Source organism: Protobothrops mucrosquamatus, unplaced genomic scaffold (genome assembly GCF_001527695.2).
Source record: "Protobothrops mucrosquamatus isolate PMUCROS unplaced genomic scaffold, P.Mucros_1.0 scaffold815, whole genome shotgun sequence".
Lineage (NCBI taxonomy): Eukaryota > Metazoa > Chordata > Lepidosauria > Squamata > Viperidae > Protobothrops > Protobothrops mucrosquamatus.
The window spans coordinates 482,184-507,718 of record NW_015387078.1 but is presented as its reverse complement, the minus strand read 5'-3'; the positions used below and the strand labels follow the sequence as shown (position 1 = coordinate 507,718).

The 25,535-nt window shown below is 43.6% G+C and overlaps 1 protein-coding gene across 1 annotated transcript in view; it reads right to left on the bottom strand.

The window, feature by feature from the left end:
- Window positions 1-2,715: 2,715 nt before the first annotated feature.
- Window positions 2,716-25,535, bottom strand: part of QRICH2 (glutamine rich 2) — a 70,094-nt gene continuing 47,274 nt past the window's right edge. Inside the window, exons 15-22 of the mRNA XM_029284674.1 lie at window positions 24,420-24,541; window positions 19,822-19,887; window positions 19,043-19,144; window positions 16,639-16,842; window positions 11,917-12,079; window positions 8,279-8,366; window positions 7,568-7,693; window positions 2,716-2,903 (exon numbers count right to left, since the gene is read on the bottom strand). Coding sequence (XP_029140507.1) covers window positions 2,779-2,903; window positions 7,568-7,693; window positions 8,279-8,366; window positions 11,917-12,079; window positions 16,639-16,842; window positions 19,043-19,144; window positions 19,822-19,887; window positions 24,420-24,541 — 996 coding nt within the window. The 3' untranslated portion in view covers window positions 2,716-2,778. The remainder of the gene's footprint in view (window positions 2,904-7,567; window positions 7,694-8,278; window positions 8,367-11,916; window positions 12,080-16,638; window positions 16,843-19,042; window positions 19,145-19,821; window positions 19,888-24,419; window positions 24,542-25,535) is intronic.

Sequence of the window (25,535 nt, the reverse complement as noted above, 5' to 3'; positions counted from 1 at the left end):
ATAAAAACTGAGGGGGGAATAAGCTATAGCATACACTAAAAGCTATTACTTGCGCCTCCTCCCCATATAAAATACTCTCCACAAAAAAGCCTTTGATCTTTTTAGATTTTTCTAGAGCAGACAATGAAGGGGAAGCATGCTAGTTTCCCAAAAATTGAGAGCAACCTGTGAGAAATTCAGAAAATCCCTTGAAAAGGTAAGTAGGAGGAACCCTTGTTGACTGTGTGTCACGGAAACAAAGGCTGGAGTCTACTACACAAGTTTTACTGAGCATTTTGCAGGGCCAGAAATGCAAACACAACAGGGGCAGCAGCCACAATACTTCAATTTAAAACAACAACAAATCTGGTGGTATTCTTCTGTAGGCTCCGCTTACACCACAGAGGAACCCAGGCATGGTGGGCAATGACAGAAGGGCAGCTGGAAGTGGAATTGTAGCTTGTACTGACCAAGGTAAGTGATAGAATGCAGCAGAAACACACAAATGCTTGTACTGTATTGTAACTTGTACTGACCAAGGTAAGTGATAGAATGCAGCAGAAACACACAAATGCTTGTACTGTATTGTAACTTGTACTGACCAAGGTAAGTGATAGAATGCAGCAGAAACACACAAATGCTTTGTGGCTAATTACCCAGATTCTTGCAATCCAAATCTGGTAGCCTCTATATTAAGAAAACAGCCCTAGTTGTTCATCTCTTGATGGTTCAACCCTGCACAAGCAGAAGTCTGCTCCTTCCAATGTAGCCATTAGCTTTTTGATGATTAATACTCAAAGGAGGTCTATCTAAGACACCTTCCTTGGGTCCAAGAGGCCACTTCTTCTGCCTCTGGCATTTTGCAAAGATGGTAGCAATGTTGGCAGAGAAGCCCCACTGCTGGTCCCTGAGCCCTGGCCCAGCCCAATAACTGCTAGTCTTCGCATGGTATTAGTGAAAAGCAGAGCAGCCACCAAAATTACATGATGAAATTTTTGAAAGGAAGTGCTCATTCTCATCCCTACAAACTATTTGGCTGAGGTTCTCAAGTTCAAGAACAATAGCTTCTCTGCACGTTTTTAAAAAAATGCAATGAAGTTTTTCTGTTGCAGGATGAGAGACAGCGATATTTGTGTAGTCTGGCTAAATTCTGTATTATGTAACTAGGCACTGAAAGATCCACAGCCATACTGGGAAACCAAATGTTCTTTTCCACCAAAGTCTTGTTTGGTTTGGAAAGCTTTCTAAATTCTAAAGCGGTGATTTAAGATTCACTAGGGAACTAAATGTGTTGGCCACGGAGAAGCGGAATTAGTTGCTTGCCCAACTGAAACAGTGTGATTACTTCAAATGTATGCTTGAGATCAAGGGAATAATTGTCTTGTGAGGTCTAGAAATATTTTTGTTGGGTTCACTCTGCTACCTAAATTGTGACTGTTAAAGTGTCTATTTCACTTACAGAGTCACCCTGTCATACAGGCAACTACAGCTAACCAACTGGGACATTAAATGCTTTTAAAGGTGATGCAGCTTACCAGCCAATCAAGGACTTGTCGTTGTTTCATCCTGCGTGTAATGCAGGCACACTAATTCAATGGGACTCAGAGGCAAGCGGATACTTTTAAGTGCTTGGCTATTTTGCATTTTGCAGTGGAAAATAAAAATAGTTTTTGCTTTATATAAAAGCAATTGCCAAGAGGCAATTATTCTCTGCCCTGCACTGAAGTAATATATATATATATATATATACACACACACCTCAGATTTGGAATTAGATGAAAGTTAGGGCTTCTATTGATCATTATGAATGGCAGGCTAAAATAGTTTGCCAAAAGAAACTCTAATTAATAAGGCAAGGCTGAAGCAGCATAAGATACTAATTTGGTGGTGTTCAGATATGCTTGTACATGTGTATATTCATATGTACAGACCTGCACATTCATTAACAATACATAAAGCCTATCTTACTCACCCCCACCCCTAAAATCTCAGTGTAGCACAAGCGTGAACAAGTTTAAAGACTCCTCACCCTCCCTCTCTATACTGATTTATTGTAACAGCTGCTACCAATTCTCTAGAAGTTACTGTTTCTGCATAATTCAGCGACCACAGAGATTGCTCAGTCCAGGAATTAGAGCATCACTTGCTATAATTTCTGCACTAAGAAGAGTTTTCTCAAGAATTTCTGAGCTTTCCAGAAAATCACCAATGGTTGCAAAATCTGTAAATATGTAGATCACACTGATATTATGTCACCTGTCAGAGGCCAGAAGACAGCCCACTTCTGAGATAAAAATAGAGATAGATCCAATCTCTCTTTCTCTTCATATAGCAGAGAGAAATTTCTTGGACTACAAAACCAGCTTTCTTTTTACATGGCCATTTTTATATCTGAACGTGGACCCAAAGCAACAAATAAAAAAGGGGGACAAGACGATACTTAAAACCAGCTATCTTTAGCCAGTTTACATAGAGGATTTTGTACTGAAGTTGAACTAATCGTGGATAAAACGAATGACCTGTAGACTCGGTGGAACAATGCAGAAGAAAGGCCCATCCCACCTTACCACCTTCTACACCTACCCTGCCCCACCCGCTGGCAGATTCCTCCAGGAACATCACTATATGATCACCACTATAGGAAGAAGAGAGACTGCAAACACTGTGGGCACAGCCAGAGGGCCATGGCTCCATGGCAGCAGAAGATCTGCATCTTTCTCCTTTAGAACACTCTTTATTGTCTGGCGTCATCAGTGAAAACCACGTTCTATGTGAGTCCAAAACTGGACTCCTCTTGGCTTAGGTAGACTGCTCATCAGACCGTTGTCTCGAGGGAATCGTCATTCGGACCTCAAAAGTTTCTCTCTCCAAATTTCCAGACTCTTCAGAGTTCCTTAACTGAGACTTGTCTGTGATTGATTTAGCTGAAACACACAAAACAGCCACATCCAATTTTACTGTTGGGCTTATAAGAAATGGTCGAGCCAATCAGCAGAGTCCATTTTCCCTGCATAAACTTCTTTCCTTCCCCTGATTTCTATGCACAAAACCACCTTAATTTGACATTTTCCGGTCCCTGCCCTTAAACGATGAAAGAAGAGACTTCAGTCTGGCGTCTCTAGTTGAACCTGGCAAAGTCCCCTGTCTGAAATCCTGGAAAGCTTTTGCTAGCCAGAGGAATTATACAGGGTGAGAAGAAGCCCTGAATTTTGAAAAGAAAATTTCCTGGGATCCCAGACCTGCTACGATGTCATTCTGCTTGCAAGCCATTTTAACTCCTCTGCCGGACTTGAAGCTTGCCTGTCGTCTCTAATTCCTCTGATGACCGGTGATTGACCATCTATTTTGGTTCGAAAGACATAGTTGAAGGTTTAACATACAGGTAGTCATCGACTTACAGAAGTTCATTCAGTGACCATTCAAACTTACAACAGCACTGAAAAAAATGACTTATGACCGTTTTTCACAGTTACCACCTTTGTAGCATCCCCGTGATCAGGGGATCAAAATTCAGATGCTTGGCAACAGGTTCATATTTATGACCGTTGCAGCGTCCCGGGGGGGTGGGTGTTCATGTGATCGCTTTTTGCAACCTTCTGACAAGTAAAGTCAATGGGTAAGCCAGAGTCCCTTAACAATTTTGTTGCTAGCTTAACAACTGCGGTGATTCGCTTAACTGTGGCAAGAAAGGTCATAAAATGGGGCAAAACCCACCTAACAAATTCTCACTTAACCACAGAAATTTTGGACTCAATTGTGGTCGTAAGTCGAGGACTGCCTGTACTCAGCAAACCAGGCCAGTAGCGATTGCGTCAATAAACTGAGGTAAACAAAGCTATGGTTTAGCACACTACATGAATGCTACGGCACGCTATAGTACACGGGTAGGCAACCTTGGCTCTTTTATGATTGGTGGACTTCAACTCCCAGAATTCCTGAGCCAGCCATGCTGAGGGGAAAGGGAAAGGTTTCCAAACTGAGCCATGCTGGCTCAGGAATTCTGGAAGTTGAAGTCCACGAGTCATAAAAGAGCCAAGGTTGCCTACCCGTGCTATAGTGTGTACTTGGTCAAAGGAAAACATCAGATTTAGCTTGGACTTAAATCGGGCAAGAAGGAAGGCTGGTTACCAATTAAATGGAACATGAATCAGGCCTCCTTTTCTGCCAATATTTTTGACCAAGTGATTCTCCCTGGTGAGAATCTGTGAACTGCACAGGTAGTCCTTGACTTACAGCCGTTTGTTTAGCAACCATTCGAAGTTTACAATGCCACTGAAAAAAGTGACTTATGACCTATCCTTGCACTTAACCACCACTGCAACGTCCCCACGGACACCTGATCACCTGCGCACAGAAGGGAAAGGACCTGAGGTAAAGATTATAAAGATCCCCATTTAATTTCTCCAGCCCTGCACAAGAATTCCCTTTTACATGAGGAGGAGACAGTAACTCATGCATTGGGCTGAAGAAACAAAGCAGTGTTCTTCACGATCTCCAGTTCGTTTCTCCAGCCCAGTGCACGAATTCCCTTCTGCACATGGAGGAAAGAAGAAACAGTGCACTGGGGTGGAGAAACAAAATGGGGATTGTAAATATCTCCATTTGGTTTCCCCAGGCCAGGGAATGTGTTCCCTTCTGTGCGTGAGGAGAAGGGAACTCCTCTGAAGGGTTGCAGAACCAAGGCTTGGATCTACCACAGGAGGGGAACTGCCTGCCCTCCTTAGGCAGACAGCTCTTTCTCTTTGTCTACTTAATGACCACAACTGGGAGAGCTGGGATGGCAGTCATCAAGTGATGTGATCACATGGACATCTTGCTCAACAATTGAGATTCTGATCCCAGTTGTGGTTGTAAGACGGAGACTAGCATAATCCTTTTTAGCTGTGTATTTTCCATAGCAAAGGTTTTTTGTGTAGGGTTACATTAAGCTTCACTGCCATTCATCTCGTAGTTTTAATATTATTGTCTATTAAAACATGGATCAGATGTCAGAAATACTTGTCAATTTCATTTTGTGGGCCTCTGTACACCTGCAGTTTCTGTCACCTTCTCTTGCAACACATCTTTTGGAGGATGCCATTTAAAAGATGCACCAAAGTTGAAAGCCTTGTGACATTCATGCCTGATATAGTTCTCAGAAAGAGCTGAGATGTTCTGTGAGGAAGCTGCATTCTGCCCTTTCTAGCATGACCAAACCAAGTAACGTGAATGAGCCCAAATGACAGTCAGATCGTGTTTCGTCTGCTCTGTGACAGTCCTATTTCCCAAATGCTGTATTTATAAAAACAACATCTACTTATACAGTAAGATCTGTTTTACACTGTAATGTAATGTTTTATATGAGGTAACATCTGAGAAGTAAACTTGTGTTGGATTTTTAACCTCTTGAGTGCACACTATAGAAATCCAGGTTTCTCAACCAGCATGCTTATTTTCCCTCTTTCTATTCGAGATAACATGTATGTGCTTCATATGTTCCAGAAGCATTGCCCATCTGCTCCTCCAGATGAGTTGGATGACTGCTGCCATATTGGGAGAGTAATCTAAACATCTGGAGGACATCTTATTGGAAAAGATTATATCAGAGATCTATTAATCTACAGATGTGCTTATGTGTGAATCAGCCCATGCTTAACCTGTACTCTGCTACCAGACCTTTCTTGAATTCAGTTAATAATAATAAGGGAGCATGAATGGTGCCATGCTTGAAACTTACTGCAGGGAATAAATTTTCCGAGTCAGTCACTGGGTCGCTCTCTACTGGAATATTTGGGCACTCAGTCTTTTAGAGACTGAGTGCCCAAACTGCAATCCAAAACCACTTATGCATCGTCGAGTGCTGGGTGGGTGTGGCCCATTGGGTGGGTGTGGTCAATTGGGTGGGTGTGGCTGCCATGGTAACGGCAGACTGGATGGGACTAAAAAGTTCAATGAATCAATTCCAATTTTGCAAGATCTTTTTTTTCCCGCAAGAAGTTGAAAATGACTGATTGAACCTTTTTTTTTTTTTTGCACACGGCGGCGGAGGCCTAAAGCGAAAAGGTTTTATAAAACCCAGCTGAAGGCCTAGGACTGGGGCGACGACGCGTGTGCCCACAGAGAGGGCTCCGAGTGCCGCCTCTGGCACCCGTGCCATAGGTTCGCCACCACTGCCCTATTCCATTAGAGAGAAGTTCCCTGAGGATGGGCTCCAGCACACGTCTGAAAGCTCGGAAGAGTACACCTCTGGTCCCAGTGACCGACCCAGATTGGAGCCTGCAACATTACCCAGAGACACATATATTTGCCCTCATTTGTAATATTTTTTTCCCTTTCTTGTCTGGGCAAGGTGAACACACACTTCACTGGTAGGTTCTGTACTTTTCCTACATTAGCCACTGGGTAAGTAAGCTTCATTTTGGAATGATGCAAAGCAGCACCATAAATTCTGGAAAGATCCTTCAACCAGGCTGCTGCAGTGTGATTCTTTATAACTTGAGTTTGCATTTGCATCTCAGATGTGACCACTCAGCACCTCAGTGCTCCAAGGAGAATTCTCTATAATGGACAGATGGATTAGTGGCCATGAAGACTGCAAAGAAAGCTAGAATCACTCAGCTGGGAAGAGTTTTCCCACAAAAACAATAAAAGGCCTACCAGGCGTGGATCTGCACATCAGTTCTTAACTACCAGTTTCATTCCTATTTTTTTAAAAAAACGTTTTTTAAAACAGCAACCTTTCACAAAATCATATCCTCTACCAGTACTGGATTACAGCTCCTATTATCTTCAGTTTTGAAGCTTTGGGACAAAGCAGTTATTGCAGTCCAACAGAGTTGGAAGGTCAGAGCAAGGTTGGGAAAGTATGTTTTGTGTCTGTCCGGCCCATAAATGACTCTTTACTAAAAGAGATGATGTCCTGAAGGCTTTCCTGCCTTGGAGATCCACCGCCTATAAGAATCACAGACAGAAAGAGGGGTTCCTGTTACCGGGTGTCTGCAGAAAGGCAGAGGCTCAATTCTTAAGCAGGATCTGGCAGTTTCCTGGGAAACTAACCTCATCTCTCATGGGAAATGGAAGAACATAAACATACCAGTGAAAGCTGCAAAAGAGAAAGTTGCAGTTTGGCTAATATATTACTAAGCTAAGTGAAGCCCTAACAAAAAAAAAAGTACCAGATTTCAATACTTCAAGCATCACAGCTTACTTTTTTTTTTTTTAAAGCAAGGACTGAAAGGGAGATTTCACAAATGCCCAGTTTTACCTGGCTATTACCACTGCCTCATTGTTCAAAACTTTTAACTTTATGAAAGGTCGCTAATTCAATAGCTCTTTGCTTTTCTCAAGGAAATCTTGTGGAGTTCGGTCAAGAAAGGAACAGGTGGTTTGGAATCCTCGGCAAGTGTTATCTGCACAATGCTCATCCTACAGTGATAAAATTGAATACAGACCACCTCTCAGAAACTTCATTTGAGCATCATCGATGCTCTGTTTTTCTCAGCAATTATTTCATAGAAAATTGAAGGAAATACTCTCCAAGCGTTCCCAAGGTGGGCTTCAGGCATCACTTCCATTTCTAATCGAGCTTGATTCAGGATTGTTAACGTACCTGAGGTGCCGCCCACCGACACTTTTGCAGTCTGTGGGCGAGCTGGGAGGGTGGCCATGTCACTGAACATGGGGTGATGCCTTTGTGAGGAAGACCGAATGACCTTGCTTCTTGTTCTCGGGACAGCTGATAAGAGAAGTGTGAGGAGAGGCATCAATGTTTTGGACACATATGAAAGTAAAGTCCCATAGCAATTCCAAGAAGTCAAGAGGCCCACCTGGGAAATTGCTGTATGTTTCTCGGGGTCAATTCCCCACCAGAACAAACAAAGAGGTCTGTCTATTCCAGGGGTAGGCAACCTTGGCTCTTTTATGACTCGTGGACTTCAACTCCCAGAATTCCTGAGCCAGCATGGCTCAGCTTGGAAACCTCTCCCTTTCCCCTCAGCATGGCTGGCTCAGGAATTCTGGGAGTTGAAGTCCACGAGTCATAAAAGAGCCAAGGTTGCCTACCCCTGGTCTATTCTATAGGTTGGCCTTCTTCCACCTGGATCCCTCCTAATTTAATTACAACTTCCATAATTTCTCACTTGAAGTCGTGCTGTCTACAAAGTTTGGGAACCAAAAGGGTCCAAGTTGGGGATACTGCCATAGACAATAACTTGACAAAAAGGTACAGTGTCAAAATACTTCAAAATGGAATTATAAAGGATAAAGAGAAAGAATTTACTAGGTCTATTCGGAGCATCTGCAAACAGAACACAAAACTCACATTCCTTTCCGGTTATTGATGGAAGATGTGTGTCCATACGTCCTTTGTAAATATGACCATCAAGACCCAGTATATCTACTTCTTCGTGCTGGAAGTAAATGCAAACACAGAAGAAATTTCAGCTGAACCTTGCTAAAGGTTAACAACTTTTTACAAGGGTTTTACTCGTAAAGCTGAAGAATGAGCTTGAAAACCCCACTGTGGTAACTGGACAAACCACTGGAGCTTAGAAATTGGATCTTTTCCTTTTTAAAAATTCACAGGTAGCTATACCTGTCTTGTCCCTAATTGTTGTCACCTCCCATCTGCTGCACAATGCCTCATTTCCAGTGCTGGAAAATTGGAAAAGGCACGTCAGGACTCTCGACTGCCATTCAGAAATCCAATTCTATTGAACTATACAGAGTGAAACCAGTGAGGATTTCTGCCCCTTGCAGTAAAAAGATACATGCTACTATTGGGGACCCTACTTGTGTGGGAGCAGGGCAGGAGCAAACATAGAAATCAAAGAAATGTGGCTTAGAAACTATTTGAACGTATTGAAGCTTTCAACTCATTGCGGTCCAATTTTGTTTCTGAGCATAATTAAGCAGGCTGATCCCCTGTTCTCTTATTAACCTGAGGATCCTATTGTGTGATTAGCTCCTTCCACACACAAAGGATGTGCCAGTCACAATCTTGGGATGTCCCAGACAACACTGGGAGTTTCTGCCAAACTGATTAAATTCAGAACTCTCTTCAAAGGAGATATTGCAGTTCCAGTTGTAGGAACAATAACTTTGCCCCAAGTTGTGCTGCTGAGATTTCCATCTCCGCAATCCTAAAGTGCCTTCTTTCCATCCTTTCTCATCCAACAGAGTCCTCCCCAGACAATAGCTGACTTAACTTTCCCCATTTTCACTTGGGAGTAAAAACGTAATACCCTACAATGGGATGCTGCCTGGCATGTAAGGTAAGTGGATGTTGCGTAGGGTCACAAAAATACAGGGGGGGGGGCTATAATCAGGAAACCACCCAGTATATTCAATTTGGGCTTTTTCCAATCTGCAACCTCCCTCAGAATTGTTAAATTATATTTCCCTTCATCTCTAGCTGACACAATCATGGGGGAATGGTTGTAGGAGTTGTAGTCGTATTGCACATGTGCACATACACGCCAGAGTTACACCAGATGGGAAGGTTTTCAGTTGCATCTAGCATGATTGGAGTCAGAACAATGGACTTGTATTAGCATGGGTGACTCTAGCAAAAATGGCCAAATTGTGTTATCGCATCTCTGCTAACGGAGGAGAATAAAAAGACATTACAGAGGGACATGTGGTCAAAAAAGACTTTTGTTCTTCAGTTGCTTTTATATTATGGAAATCTCAGAGAGAGGTAGCAAAATATAGCCATTATCTCAAAGACAATACTAAGCCACCAATCTTGAAGTTAAGAGCATGAAAGGGGAGACTCTTAAAAAAAAGGGTGATGTTATCGCTGTTATTCAGAAAAGCATTATACTCTTTCTTCTCCAAGTGCTTAAATAAAGTCAGAGATTGTTGTGAAGGACTGACAAGTGTGTCTGATCAAATATTTGGCTGACCCTGGATTGCATTTCTCACTGCTGCCCAAATATTAAGCCTTGGTAATTTCCTGTTCATGTATTCATCTACTTTAAGTACTGCAGACTGGGGTTGTTCACGTTCAGTTTTTCTAAAAAGAATCTTATCCTGTTCTGCCCCTTCCTCTCCTCCCACTAACATAGAAACAAACAAACAAAAAAAGCTGAAGAATCTTGAAATAAACTCCTGAAATAGACCTATTCTGATTTTGCCAAAAGAAGCTAGCAAAACCTTTTAGAAAAGTATCTGATAATGAGGCCCCAATTCTCAGGGAAAAGAAAATGTCTCCAATCGTAAGGAAGGATAGAACAAGAGTCAGAGATTTCTGTTTCAGATCATCTGCAGCAGACTTTGGATTTCTTCAACCTGCAGAGAGCATCTGCTTCCATTACAGTATAAAACCGCCCAATTTAAGATCCTTTAGGAAAAGGCAAACTTTGTCATATTTAAAGCAGAGGCATTAATATCGACTAGCTAAACTATATTGCTTTTAATGGGCTTAGCATAAGTATGACTAGGTCTCCATTCAACCATCGGTAAAAACGGAAAACGACAAAGTAGCCTATACACAATGCAGCACAGTTCACAATATCCTATATACCCTACTGCAGTTGATCCAGACCGTATCTACATAGGAATGAGGTCTTGAGGGAGATGCTGGTGGAACCAGGCTACAATTGCTACAAAAGAGGCAGATTCCGTGCTTAATAAAGATAAGATTCATATGGCTCCCATCCTGAAGCACTGTAAGAACATAAACAATGGACAAATAACACCTGTGGTCTAACCTTGCTGGGTTTTTCTTACATTAGGCAAGGACTGGGAAGACTACTATCTTCTCTATATTGCTGAATTACAACTCTCAACATCTGTCTCCATTGACAAGCCAGACTAATATTGCTAGGAACTGTACTTCAGCAACATCTGGAAAACTACCAGTTTCCTAGATCAGTGGTGGCGAACCTATGGCACGGGTGCCAGAAGCGGCACTCAGAGCCCTCTCTGTGGGCACGCGCGCCGTCGCCCCAGTCCTAGGCCTTCAGCTGGGTTTTATAAAACCTTTTCGCTTTAGGCCTCCGACGCCGTGTGCAAAAATAAAGGTTCAATCAATCAGTCAATTTCAACTTCTTGCGGGGAAAAAAAAAGATCTTGCAAAGTTGGAATTGATTGATTGAACTTTTTAGTCCCACCCAGTCTGCCGTTACCACTGCAGCCACACCCACCCAATGGGCCACACCCAGCCAATGGCCATACCCACCCGGCACCCGACGATGCATAAATGAGTTTTGGGTTGCAGTTTGGGCACTCGGTCTCTAAAAGGTTCGCCATCACTGTCCTAGATGAATACCAGACTCTTCCTCAGGTGCACCAAAACTTTACAAATAACTGCAAACAGGTAGCATCCTGCTCATGGAATGAACACCTCAGGAAGGAAAACCTCTCGGGCACTAAATGACAAAATGTCAAACCTGTACAGTACTACAGGTAGTCCTTGACTTACAATCGTTTAGTGACCGCTCAATGTTACAGCAGAACTGACTGAAAAAAGGGACTTAGGGCCATTTTTCACACTTACCATCATTGCAACGTCCTCATGGTCACATGATCAACATTCAGACTCTTGGCAACCGACTCGTATTTACAACAGTTGTAGTGTCCCGGGGTCACGTGATCACCTTTTGTGACCTTCTGACAAGCAAAGTCAATGGGGAAGCCAGATTCACTTAACAACCGCATTATTAACTTAACGAATGCAATGATTCACTTCACAACTGTGGCCAGAAAAGTCGACAAATGGGGCAAAACTCACATAACAAATGTTGGGCTCGGTTGTGGTCGTAAGTCAAGGACTACCTGTATTTACCTCTTCTCTTTAGTAGAGTTCCTTGCCCTTACCCTTTTGGAGGGCAGATCATGCAAAGCAGTGAAAGGCAGTGCCGAGACTTTAGGCTTCAAATGCGGTTGGCCCGCTCTAGACCCGTGCCAATGTCCATCCACCCTCTCCTACTCCCTCTCCACCTGGCTCCTCGTTACCTTCATCATTGCCAGCATGGTGTTTTCATCTGGCTGGACAGAGGGCGTACCCTGGTTGAACTGTTGCAGTTTCACGTAGCGTCTGAATGGATGGGTGAGGGTATGGCTGCCTCCACAATGTCGAGGTACGCTCATGTAGCTGAAGTCAGCCATCTCTGGAAGTCTCTCCCTGTAAAGAGGCAAGGGCCCATAATCCACACGAGGCAAAGTCCGGCGACCCCGTGATCCCAGAAAATCCATAAGAACAACCACTTTGTTTCTGAAGGATTACATTCATTTCGGGACATTAGCAGCCGAAGGGAGGGCAGGGGAAGCATTGCAATTAAGAATTGGGACTCAACCAAGTTCAGGATCTGGCATGACTTTTCTGTGGTGGCATGAGCTAAAGTGTGATCTTGGCTCAGTGGCCAGTATGAATGTTTACTTTTTTGGGGTTCATTGTATTGTAAACCAAGCAACTGGATTAATCTGGTGAACCAGATGGCATAAAAGGGCAGCACACTTACATCCTGCCATGTGGACATCCACTACCTCTTAGCTTAGGATAGCAAAATGACTGATTTTCAGCAAAGCAATTTTTCAGGCTCACAGCAAGGGTTAGAATGAAAGAAGGGTCTCTGGGTGGCAATCTGCTCCTATTTCCACCTTTCAAACCTCCCTTGTTCCCCACAACAGCTGAACATTGTGGCTAAAATTCAAACATTATCAGATAAAATTTGCACCTTTTCGGGAGGAATAGGGGTAAGGATAAATTAGCAATAGAAAAAAAGAATAGCATGTCTGAGGAACTTCTAGCCTCATTCCTACTTTTCATATCCCCAAAAGGGAGAAAGTGATTTTAAAAATAGTCCTAGGCTTCAGGTGATATTATAAGAGAATTCCTGGTCCAAAGTGGCTTCCTCAAAAGGTATTTAGTGGGCAATGAGATAGTAATCACTCTTTCTTAATGTTGATAAAATGATCACCAATATCCTAGGGAAGGGAGGACCCCATTGGGCAGGATTAATAGCTCAAGTGTTCTGTTGGGAGAAAGTCACCGTTGTCTGCAACTCAGCCTTCCAGGATGGGACCAGATATTAGAAGTGTCCTCTTTCAACAGGAAAAGGAAGGAAGGTCAGCTGACATGTTGCAAAGGGTTAGTCTGAGCATCATTTACAATGATGTTCTACACAGGGACTCCACAAAGGCACTCTTAGGAAATAATAACAATAATAATAACAATGAGTGGTTACTTTCCACTGCTCCACTGAAAGTATGCCCACCTGCCCAGAAGAGAAGAAGAAGAAGACCCAAGCATTGGGGAGGGGAGAGAGAATGTGTGTCTCTGTGTGAGGAAATGGCAGAAATCACCTCATCAGTTTATGTTCGGGTAAATGGCATTTGGGAGAATAGCTTTGCTCAACCAGTCTTTTTTAAATGCACCTCGCACAGCAGCCATATTTTAAGCCTGTCCTTGTTAACTTTGAAAATTCCAAATCTGCCTTCCAGCCTGAAAAGCTAGCACGCTGCTTTGCTTCTTCAATATCTCAGATCTGAAGCACAGATCGTGTTCACTCTGCCCTTGAGTTAAGGCAAGCCTCTATGGCAAGAAAGATCCTGAGCATTATGTCAAGGACAGGAAGTCAGGAGTCAAGGCGGTTCAAATGAATACAGGTTTATTGCATGCCAATACTCTACAAAAATCTGAATTACTAACAGCCAAAGCAAATTGGCGATACATAGGAGTCAACTGAATTCAAGGTGGGCTGGACTTAGATCTCTTGTGAGCACAAAGGGACTCTAGACTGATGACGTGCTCAACTCCCTCCCTCGGATTCAGCCTGGTCATCTGCTGTAGATTATATGGTCAATTCTCTCAGCCATGCAGCTCTAGCGTAAGATTTGAAGCCTATTTGGTCTCATGAGTGATGTGATGAGAGGTCCTGCCCCAAGCCTGGGGCATGTAGAAGTCTCAAACTGATCCTATATGACCATGAGAAACAATCCTAACAAAGCTGGTGGTAGTGAAACAATAAATTGTATTTTGTGGTCCTAAGAAATAAGACCAGGTCAGCAGAAAAAGGAAATAAGACACAGAGTTTAGGTTAGTGTTGTTTCTGAGCAGGCTCTGCTATGCTTGTCAACAAAGCATAACCCATGTTTGCCCTCTATAGAAGTGAAAAGGAAAGTCTTTGTGGGGGAAAAATGGATCATTGGCGACTCCCAACTTGGAGTCTGTTAAAAAGATGGGGATTAGAGAATCAGACTTTTAGATTTTCATTCTTCACAGCAAGAACATTATCCAAATGTCTCCATAGGTCATCTTTCTCATATCCTCCCATTATGGCATCAGAGGTGCCACAGTGTCTAGAATGCTGCTAGATCTTCCACAATGCAAAAAATGGATAGTAAAACCCAAATAATATTTAAAAAACGGCTTCATTCTTGCAACATGGTATTTTTGTTCTCGCATAAGAAGATGTGAAATAGCAGCTAGTTTTAATTATAAGGTCTGTGAGGTTTTGCAGAGGAGCCCATTGCTGGAAAAATGGATGGATGACCCCATTTGCTTTCTTCAAGTCACAAGTTGGCTGTTTCAGAGCTTGGCCCTCTCAACAGAGACACAGTCCCAGTCTCTACCACCTCACTCTTTCTCTCCTGGCCCAGTCCACCCATTTACTGCTTGCTAATCAGATTATATAGGACTCCCTTTCGGCCCAGCCCTTTTCCTAAAGACACATTAAGCTTCTCCACAGAAACCCTGGGAACAGATTCACTGAAACACTTGGTACAGAACATAGCAGCAGCCTGCTTGAGCATCATGTTCCTCGCCTCTGCCTTGGAGGACAGGAAAGTAACAAGGCACATAAAACATATGGAACAAACAGAAAGTTATTCTCACAAAGCCACTTCTGGAAAGCAGTTTCCTAAACAGAGAGTAGAATTTCAAGTAGGGAAACAAGACAGGCAGCTGTAGCAGGGTTAAACTAATATTAAGGCAAAGCAGAAATGCAAGCTAAATTGCAAAGTTGGATAATAAGAAATTTGATTACAAAATGCTTGTATCTCACTATAGACAAGAAGTCTAGTCTGAACCAGACTTAACCCTAAACTACTTTGGACATTATTTTCAGATTTGGATTTGCATGTATAGGAGCCACTTTATAGACATCGCTGAATATATTGTAAAATGATAACAATCAAGTCTGACTTGTTTAGCAAATCTGTGAAGTTCTGAGCCTGTTTTGGGATTGCAAATGATTACCCAAGCAGCAAGCCCAACCACTAAAATTCTTCACTGTCTGATTACAAACCTACACAATTTTAAAAGAAGCACATGAAAAGATTGCTTTAGGGTATGGCAAAATTCCTACATGGAAGAAATTTATGTAAATATTTCCTGCTAATTTCAGGATCCAAGCATACATAAGGAATATATATATAAACTGAGATGATGTACATACAAGTAGAGATAAATTTGCTAATGGAAGCTCCTTCACTGTATAGCAGTGTACAGTATGTAAAAGGGAGTAGAGAATCTTCTCAGCAAATAAATCCTTCCCTTCAAATTCCGGAAATTGTCATTGCTTATAGCTTCCTTTTGCAAATCTTTCCTCACTCGAACAATTTTACACAGTTGCCTGAATACAAATTTAAATAGGGGCCTGATTCCAAGGTCTGAGTAAAAAGTCGCTATTTCTTGGATACAGTAATCAATTGAGCTTTAAGCTAAAGCCAAGGAACTACTGTCCCCTCCTTCTAAATCAGGGGTCCCCAACCCCTTGTCAGTACCAGGCCATGGCCCATTGGGAACTGGGCCGCACAAACGGCAGATGAGCACGCAAAACTCTTATTTGTGCAAGTGGCAGGTGCATGCACGAAACCATCCCCTCCCCCCCACACCACCACCGCTGCCGCCACTGCCGGTCCTCAGAGCTGGAAAGGTTGGGGACTGCTGTTTAAATCATTCTAAAAATGCAAATATTTGCATTGCAGAAGGTGGCACCATCAGTTCATGGGACCTGGGTTATCATATACTCTTTAGCCAGCATTACAGTTAATAGATATATTAAGGCAGATGAGCGTTGCACAATACTTCTAAATTCATTCAGAAGAAATCTTCTGGAATACATGAATGCTGCATAGTAATTCATTAAAGCATCTATGTTTTTTTTTAAAGGACTGGATAACTACTGGAAAAGGACATAGCTGCTTTAATGAGTCACAAACATTCATATATTCCAAAATACCACATATGAATCTGATTAAATGCATTGGTTAGCTCTAGATTGAAGGTGGTCTCTTGTTGTGTCCAGGTCTTGGCCTATAATTTGATTTGTTCCAGACCTGGTGTCAATACCCAGGTTGATAGGACAAATGCTGTGTCCATTGGGATATGCAGAGCTCGCTGAGAGAAACATCCTCCTCCTCCTCCTCCTTTTAATTCTTTTTAGTTATTATTCCCTTTCCAATGTGCTGCTTCCATTATTTTCTGCCCTCTCTGCTTTCCTGGTAAGTTTGGGATGGGAGTGAGGCATGACTGGCTATAAGTAGGCAGAAATGAGCAGTAATGCTCAATCTATTGTTTGCCATAACAGTGCTAAGGAAAGGCAGTGCAGAACCCCTCTGATCTCATGTTTTCCTGAATGAAGCACCAGGATGAGAGATTGATCAGAGCCCAGCTTTGCTTTCTATATTTCTGTCTGGCGAGATGAACAGTTTGCTTTATCCCACAAGCCCTACCGTTTGCCAAAAGGGCTTGAGCCAAGATACTGGGACTGCAGGGCTTCTCTGATCATCTGAGCGTTGACCCTGGCACCTCCGCCATAATGACTCTGCACCTTTTGTATGTCCATGAGCATCTTGGAATGGATGCGGCGTAACTTGTTCAGACTAGCACTCTTCTCCAGGGCATCATAACGAACACCCGGTCCTAATTTCAAATTGCTATGACAAGGAAGAGGTGGGAAGAGGAGAATTGGATGCAGCACAATGCCAGAGCAAGGAGACAGCAATAGCCAAAGAAGGGGAAGGGGGAAGGGGGGGAGAAACATGCTGTTAAGCCAGGCACTTGCACCCAACATCATTTGCTAGCATTCACACAACAGGCAGTACTGAAAGAACCTACTCAGTGGTGCAGAATGCATTTGTCATAGGTAACTTTCTGGGGACCACATACCTCCCCATTCATATACCCGCTTTGAATTCTCACACATACCATGTGGCCCCTCACCCCGCCTCCCATGTGCACACAAGTCACAACAAGTAAATAAGCGCCAATGGGAAGATGTATTCCCTAATTCTCAGGGAAGGGGAATCAAGAGGGCTAAGGCACTGGCACACTCTGAGACAGATACATCACTGGGTTTTTTAAAAAATTCCATAGCTACTGATTGAAACAAAATTAAAAGATACAGTAGTGGCCAAAATTGTGGAAACCTTTTGGGAAAAGTGTATTTTTGAGGTTTGATGGCCAATAACACCACTTTTTTGGGGGAATAATACCATAAAATTATATATCAATGGAAAGATAATTTAATCAAGAATGTAATGCAACAAAGTCTGTTCAATTATCTATACTGTATTCTATGAAAAGTTATAGCCAAATAACCAGAAAAAGGAAGCACAACTTGCTTAGGTTGATATTAGGTAGCTTTCCTTCATCTGATTGTAGCCAATGAGCGTGAGTGTTTAGAGAGCCAATCAGGCATCATCTTGTTTTGGCAATGAGCCAATCAGATCACAGTAGGATTCAGTTATGGATGTCATGTAATTGAAGCTGAGAGGAGGACATTTGTCAGTGTGTTATGTGATCGCTATCAAGTTGGTTGGGTTTTTTTGTGTTCTTTCATTTAGTGAGCTTGTAAAATGTAATAAAATTAAAGTAATGGTGCAAAGAGTTGACTGGTTGCCCAGAAAGCGATGTAAAATAGTATTATTAAGTGAACAAGGCTACAGTTATAAAGAAATTAGAAGAAAAATTGGTGGAAACTTAACCAAAGGTGGCATTACTACTGTACACTTTCCCAAGAAAGTTTCCACAATTTTGGCCACTACTGTAGAGATATCTTAAAAATATGATCCCTGGGTGTGTCCATATATATATAGTCCAACCACAGGTTTTTGGAAGGGACTTTTACAGATATAAGAAATGAAGAGACGTTTTGAAACAAGATGTTCACTTCCCATTTTCTCCACTGCCGTTGAAAGTTTTACAGCAATAACAGAAAACATTTCAATTTTCACCACAGGTAGTCCTTGATTTACAATTATTCGTTTCACAATTGTTTGAAGTTACGATGGTGCTGAAAAGGGTGCCTTGTGACCGGTCCTACTCTTACAGCCATCACAGCATCCTGATATTGCAATTTGGGTGCTTGGCAACTGGCTTATATTTGTGATGGTCATAGTACACTGGGGACACACGAACACATTTGCAACCTTCCCAGCCAGTTTCCAACAAGCCAAATCAATGGGGGAAGCCAGATTTGCTTAATGACTGTTTAAGCAATCTAGGAGACATGATGGCTCGGTGGTTAAAGATGTTGACTTTTGTCAGCTGCAGAGCTGACAGGCCGAGTTTGAGACCCGAGCACTACACAACGGAATAAACTCCCATTACTTGCCGCAGCTTCTGCCCACCTAGTGGTTCAAAAGCATGGAAATGTGAGTAGATTAATAGGTACCACTTCGGTGGGAAGATAACAGTGTTCCTTTGGCATATAGCCATGCCGGCCACATGGCCACAGAAATTGTATTCGGACGACACTGGCTCTCTTGGCTAAGAAACAGAGATGGACACCGCCCTCTGGAGTTGGATACGACTGAATAGGGGAAACTTTTATCTTTAAGCAATCAGTCCTAAAATTGGGTATGGGCATGTGATGACTCACTTAATGATCGTATCACTTAGCAACAGACGTTCTGGCCTCAACTATGATTGTTAAGTTGAGGACTACCTGTACATAACGAAGGTTGCATCCCAAGAATAACATTCAAACTAGATGGATACTTTGTGCTTTATATATTCATTCCTCCCTATGGATTCCTACTCCAGGTCTCTATCTCCCTCAGCTCCTGAATACAGAAAAGTCAGATAAAGAAACGGCAAGAGAAGAAAACACAGAAGCTCCTATCTGCATTTTACTTGCGGTTCAGTTGCCTGATTTGTTCCAATTCATAAACCATATACGGCCGGAGGGATTGATGAGCAGGTAAACCTGGAACAGCTGGGAGAGTCGTAATTCGCCTGTCAAGATAATATGCAGACAGGATAAAAAAGGGAGGATGCGGAACAAGTGAAAGAGGAGAGGGCAGCTGCTCCTGGCCTAACACCTTGCCAGCATTTTATTAACGAAGGAAAAGGCCAGCTTCTCAGCAGATAGATGGACATAGGCAGCAACTCGCTGAATAGCTGATGGCTGAATCTACAGCCTAGCAGAGGTGTTCCTATACCTGCATCTAAGCCAGTGGTGGCGAACCTATGGCATGGGTGCCAGAGGTGGCACTCAGAGCCCTCTCTGTGGGCACGCGCGCTGTCGCCCCAGTCCTAGGCCTTCAGCTGGGTTTTATAAAACCTTTTCACTTTAGGCCTCCGCCGCCGTGTGCAAAAAAAATAAAAAGGGTTCAATCAATCAGTCAATTTCAACTTCTCGTGGGAAAACAAAATCTTGCAAAGTTGGAATTGATTGATTGAACTTTTTAGTCCCACTCAGTCTGCCATTACCACCACAGCCACGCCCACCCAATGGGCCACGCCCACCCAATGGGCCACACCCACCCAATGGGCCACACCCACCCGGCACCTGACGATGCATAAGTGGGTTTTGGGTTGCAGTTTGGCACTCGGTCTCTAAAAGGTTCGCCATCACTGATCTAAGCAGACTGATTACTGATCTGATTTGAAAGCTTCAAGCAAAGACTTACGGGCCAGGCACCACCATCTCCAAGGGTCGGTCACAAGAAATGCAGTGAAAGTGAGCCAGGAGTCTCCTGATTGAGAAGACAAAAGAAACAACAAATCAGAGGGGGGAATGGCTGGAGTAGGGGGTAAAAGATATGTTTGGCAACAACAGGACCATGCTTCTTTTTTTAAACTAGAGGGCCACAGAGCGGGGGATAAACGCAACCTGGCATGTTTATATCACGCAGAGGCATTTTTAACATACCCGTTAAATTGAGTATTTATTTCCACAACAAACAATTCAACTTTAAAGAAGCCAAGAAAAACAAAACATTCATTGGGCAAGGATTCAGAGTTCAGTGGATGGAAATTCATGAAAGCATAGTGGAAATTCTCACCAACTATATGTTAAAAATGCCCCTAGGGAGTGTCAAACTCTGAATTTACTGCAGTATCAGGAATTGCAGCAGATTCAAAGAGGAGAGGGCAAGACAAAGTAATAGGCAGGACTGGAACAAGAGCTACATTAGACTTAAATTATATTTTATAAAATTAGTTAGATGCAGTTAATGAGATTACTCTCTATGCATTTAATAATTCCTCCCCTTGCCATCTTAAAAATTGCAATAGTAATTGTTGAAAGGGGTCGGGGGACCACAACAAGACTTTAGAGGGAGGACATATGGTATTAGAGGCTCAGGCTGTGCACCATGGGTAAATACAGTTACTATGAGGGAGAATAAAAGATGTCCCAGAAAGGAGGGAAAAATCTAGACCAGGGGTAGGCAATCTTGGCTCTTTTATGACTCGTGGACTTCAACTCCCAGAATTCTTGAGGAATTCTGGGAGTTGAAGTCCACGAGTCATAAAAGAGCCAAGGTTGCCTACCCCTGATCTAGACATTGTACAGGAAGTCCTTCACTTATGACCCTAACTGGCAATAATGTTCACAAGTCATGATGGCTGTAAAGTGGGACACTATGTGACTGGACCCATTTTTACGGCCTTTTTGACAGTGGTTGTTAAGCAAATGCGGCAGTTGTAAAGCCAACCCATTGTTTGTCAAAGCTCAGTTTTTGCTGGCAACTGGAAGCAAACACCGGTTTCTGGGGAAAAAAATATTGTAAATTGTAGTCATGTGACTGTAGGGTGCTGCAAATGGCTGTAAATATGGGCAGGTTGCCAAGTGCCCAAAAACAATCTTGTGACCATGAGGGGGAGCAATGTCAGAATTTCAAAATCAGGTCGTAGGTTCTTTTTTGGGGGAGGGAGGGGGTGTCTGTTGTAACTTCAAATGTTTGCTAAGCAATACGTTGAGGGCTATCTTATCTCCACAGCCAGTGAACTGCAGATAAAATAGCATCCTCCAATTTACATTTGACTAAGGCAGATTGCAAAAGTGTTTCATGAATGGAAAGAGGATCTGAAGTATGGTGTTTTGTTTGTGCCCAGAAAAGGCAAAAGGGAGAGAGAGAGAATTTGCCTCTCCAAAACAAGGAGGATTTTTTTTTCAGTTTGGAGAACTCCAGACAGATCCTTTATGGGAGAGCTGTGTGTGGTGTTTTCTCCTTCCTGCCCCAAAGGCAGTGAACGGGATCACTAGCTTTCTTCCACCTCCCTTTCTACATAATTAAAACTGATAGGGGCACCACATGTTAAACTGATCATCTCCTCTAGATTTGGGGAAATTGTAGCTGCCCAGATGCTACTGGTCAGATGCTACTAACCAATTCCCAGGCGCTCTCCCAGCATGGTTACTTGGGAAGGATGCGCGAGTTCCAGTTTAGTAACCTCGGAGAGGCTACAGGTTGCCTATCCTGGACCTAGCTCTGAGATCTTACTGTTTGGGAGCAAAGAGATTTCCAAAATAGCCAAACTACATACATCACCCATCACCCTCCTGGTATTCACCCCCTCAAGATTGGATTTCAGCTTCCATCATTCCTTTGGGCTGGCAGTCTAATAATAGACTTCTCACAACTTCGTGTGAAAGCAACTGTTCTTGTGGACTTTCAAAGTTTGCTTTGACAAAACAAAGAGTGGTCTTTCCTTCCACACTGCACTGGGTATCCTTAGTCCGTATCCGTTTTCTTTCCAGGATCCAATCTGGGTGGGTCACCGGGACCAGAGGTTTCGTCTTCTGAGCTTTCGGACTTGTGCTGACACAGAGAGGTTCCCTGAGAGGATGGGGGCTCCAGCACGAGTCCGAAAGCTCGGAAGACAAACCTGCGGTCCTGGTGACCGACCCAGATTGGATCCTGCAGCGTTATGCCTTCATTTGTGTTTTCCTTCCTTTTTCCCCTCCTTTTCACTGAAGGCCAGTGTATCCACCACACTTGCGCCCTGCAGGTTCCTTCTGAAGAAATAAGATCGCTGTGGGGACCTTCCTATCCCAAACATGACACACCTTCACCTAATCCCTCATGATGTGCTCAGGGCTGGGATGTCACCGTCCCCGATGCTGCATGAGACAAATCTGAGCAGAAGACTCGCCAACCCCCTTTTCTCTGGAAAGTGTCCTCGAGAGAAACACACACACACACACACCAAAAATCCACGGGAAAGATGCTTCTTGGCAGCCAGCACCTCCCCCAATGTTTGCATCTTATTTCTTCATGCCTTCACACCCATAATCACTCTCTGATTTAATTAAAGGATTTTCAAAGCAAGACACAGGGACAGGCAGGGCAACTCCTGGGAAGCCAACACAGCTAGACAAAGAGATTCTGCTGCATCTTATACAATGGACCCTTAGCGAAGGAGTGCTTGGCGTATCATCACCTAACAGTATGTAGCAGGAATTGCTGATTTGCACTGCTAAAGTAATCACATTCAGAGAAGCTTTTCCCCTCCTTTCTTCCTGTCAGTAAGTTGTGCCAGGGGGTCCACACACAAAGCGCAAGTGCCCTCTGGTGGTGCAACCGAGTGGTTGCAGCTTGCCATTCTAAAGCAGTGGTTCTCAACCTTTTTAATGCCGCGACCCCCAACCGGTTGTAAGTCGAGGACTAAACCGGTCGTAAGTCGAGGACTAAACCGGTCATAAGTCGAGGACTAAACCGGTCGTAAGTCGACGACTACCCAACCGGTCGTAAGTCGAGGACTTTCCCTGCCCGGGAGCGCCGCGCATGCGTGGTTCCGCCCCCTGCGCCGGCCGAGGCGTAGCTGGCAAGCGGCAGAGACGGAGCAGGCCGACCACCAGCTGGCCCAGCCCAAGGGAGGTAAGGCACCCGCCGGAAAAGGGAAAAAAATGGCGGACAGCCTTGCTTGGCGACCCCTGTGAAATGGTCGATCGACCCCAAATGGGGTCCCGACCCATAGGTTGAGAACCGCTGTTCTAAAGGAAAAGACTGCAGGTAATCCTCGGCTTACGATCGATTGCAATTGGGACCAGAACTTTAGTTGCTAAGCAATGCGGTTGTTAAACGAGTCATGCTCCATTTTGCAACCTTTTTGTGGTGGTCATTAAGCAAATCTGGTTTTCCCTCATTGACTTTGCTTGACCGAAACCCACCGGGATGATCGCAAACGGCCGTCACGTGAGCCCGGGATGCTGCAACCATCATAAATGTATAAATACATAGCGGCTGCCGAGCAACTGAATTTCGGTCAAGTGACCAAAGGCACAGTGTGAAAGTCACTAAGTGCAAGGACCTCAACCGTAAGTTGCTTTTTTCAGTGTCTTCATAACTCTGGATGGTTGTTAAAAGAATGGTCGTTAAGTCAAGGACTACCTGTATTGACAAGGTGAAGGTCTGGGAAAGCAAGCAAGGGTTCAGGCAAGTGTTCAGTAGCTCCAGGTTTGAGGGTAACATCTGTCCGGCGGTCATTCTTGTTAGTAAAGAAAAATATATTCTCTTTCAAATCAAGCTCAATTCCTGATTATATGAACGCATCTGTGCAGTTTTTCTTGACCGCCGAATGGAAGATGGTTGCCTCTATTTTATTCTGGGATGGTTCTTCCACTTCCAAACCTTACCTATAATCCTGAGGTTTCCTACTGACATCAATTCCAAACACTAACTCCCAAACTGGTGATTTTTTTTTCAGAGGAGGGGAAGCATAAATACTGTTATGCTCATGGCAGTGGCTTGGAAACATTTACATCAGTGTTTCTCAACCTTGGCAACTTTACGATGTGTAGACTTCAACTCCCAAAATTCTCCAGCTAGCAACGCTAGCTGGAGAATTCTGGGAGTTGAAGTCCACACATCGTAAAGTTGCCAAGGTTGAGAAACACTGATTTACATTTTCTGTAAAAGCTCTATTTTTGTTGTTGTTGGCGGGAGGGGGGGGAGAGTGGGAGATGGGGAGCTTCCTTTAATTTTCTCAAAATATGCCAGGTACTTGGAGATGCTGAAGGGAAATGTAAATGATGACTCAGCATACTGACATTCTCCTTAAGTAAAACACGTTTTGGCTCAATGTATGCGTAGCACCCAGCCTCGGGGATTACAGGCTGTGTGCAAAGACCCACATACATGCATTTTTCTCTTCTTATTTTTAACCATACCCCAAGTGCAGGATAGGAAGTCAAGGCTGACGGCTGTTGCCACTGAACATCTGCCCGTCCTTCTACTGGGTTTTCTTAATGCCACAGCTGTCCTTCTCTAGCCTCTCTTACCTTCTGATCCCTGCAGCCTCATCACCTTCATCTTGTGGAACCCTTTGCTTCAACTGTTTCCGAATATCTTTCCAACGATCCTCCAGCTGCTGCCTGAATGGATCCAGTTCCAAGCGGTCCAGCTGTTCAGAAAAAAAATTCAAGGATTTTGGGGCTCAAGCCACTGAGATCAAGGCTGGATTAACTGTCACACCATGTGCAATACAGACTCACAGGGACCTGTTAACCTCACTTCAGGAGAGCCACGTGGGCCATTTCTCTTTCCCGAAATATGTACCTATGAGTACTTATTTATTTATTTATTTATTTATTTATTTATTTATTTATTATTTAAATTTATATACCGCCCTATCTCCCTTACGGGACTCAGGGTGGTGAACAGGCAATAATAAAAATCACAATAAATATTGAATAAAAAGCCTGCTCTAAAAATACCCCATATAAAACCCCTAGCAAAGCCCAATCAAAACTACGCCAGGCCGGCCGCATGGAATAGATGGGTTTTCAAGGCTCGGCGGAAGAGGCGCAGGTCCGTAGTTGTACGTAGGTCGGGGGGTAGGTCATTCCAGAGGGCAGGAGCTGCCACAGAGAAGGCTCTCCCCCTGGGGGTCGCCAGCCGGCATTGACNTAGGAGGCGGTCTTGCAAATACCTAGGTCCATTGCCATGGAGCGCTTTAAAAGTTGTTACTAACACCTTGAAGCGCACCCGGAAGGCCACCGGCAGCCAGTGCAGCTCGCGCAGGAGAGGTGTTACATGGGAGTATCTAGAGGCCCCCAAAATCCCCCGCGCGGCCGCATTCTGAACTAGCTGGAGCCTCCAGGTGCACTTCAAGGGGAGCCCCATGTAGAGAGCGTTGCAATAGTCCAGGCGGGAAACAACCTATCAACTCATGACATAGCAACAATATTTTTGCTTGCAAGGAATTAACGGTACTAGATACTTGTTTGACATGAGAAGGAAGAGTTTTACGTGCAATACAGGAGCAAAGTTCAAGCACAGAGTGGAAGGTCTGAAGAAATATACAGTCGACTTGGAAAAAGAATAAAACAATAATGGGACTCGATCTCCATCCTCATGAGAAAAGGCTGTAATATTTGAAATTACCCAGCCTTGGG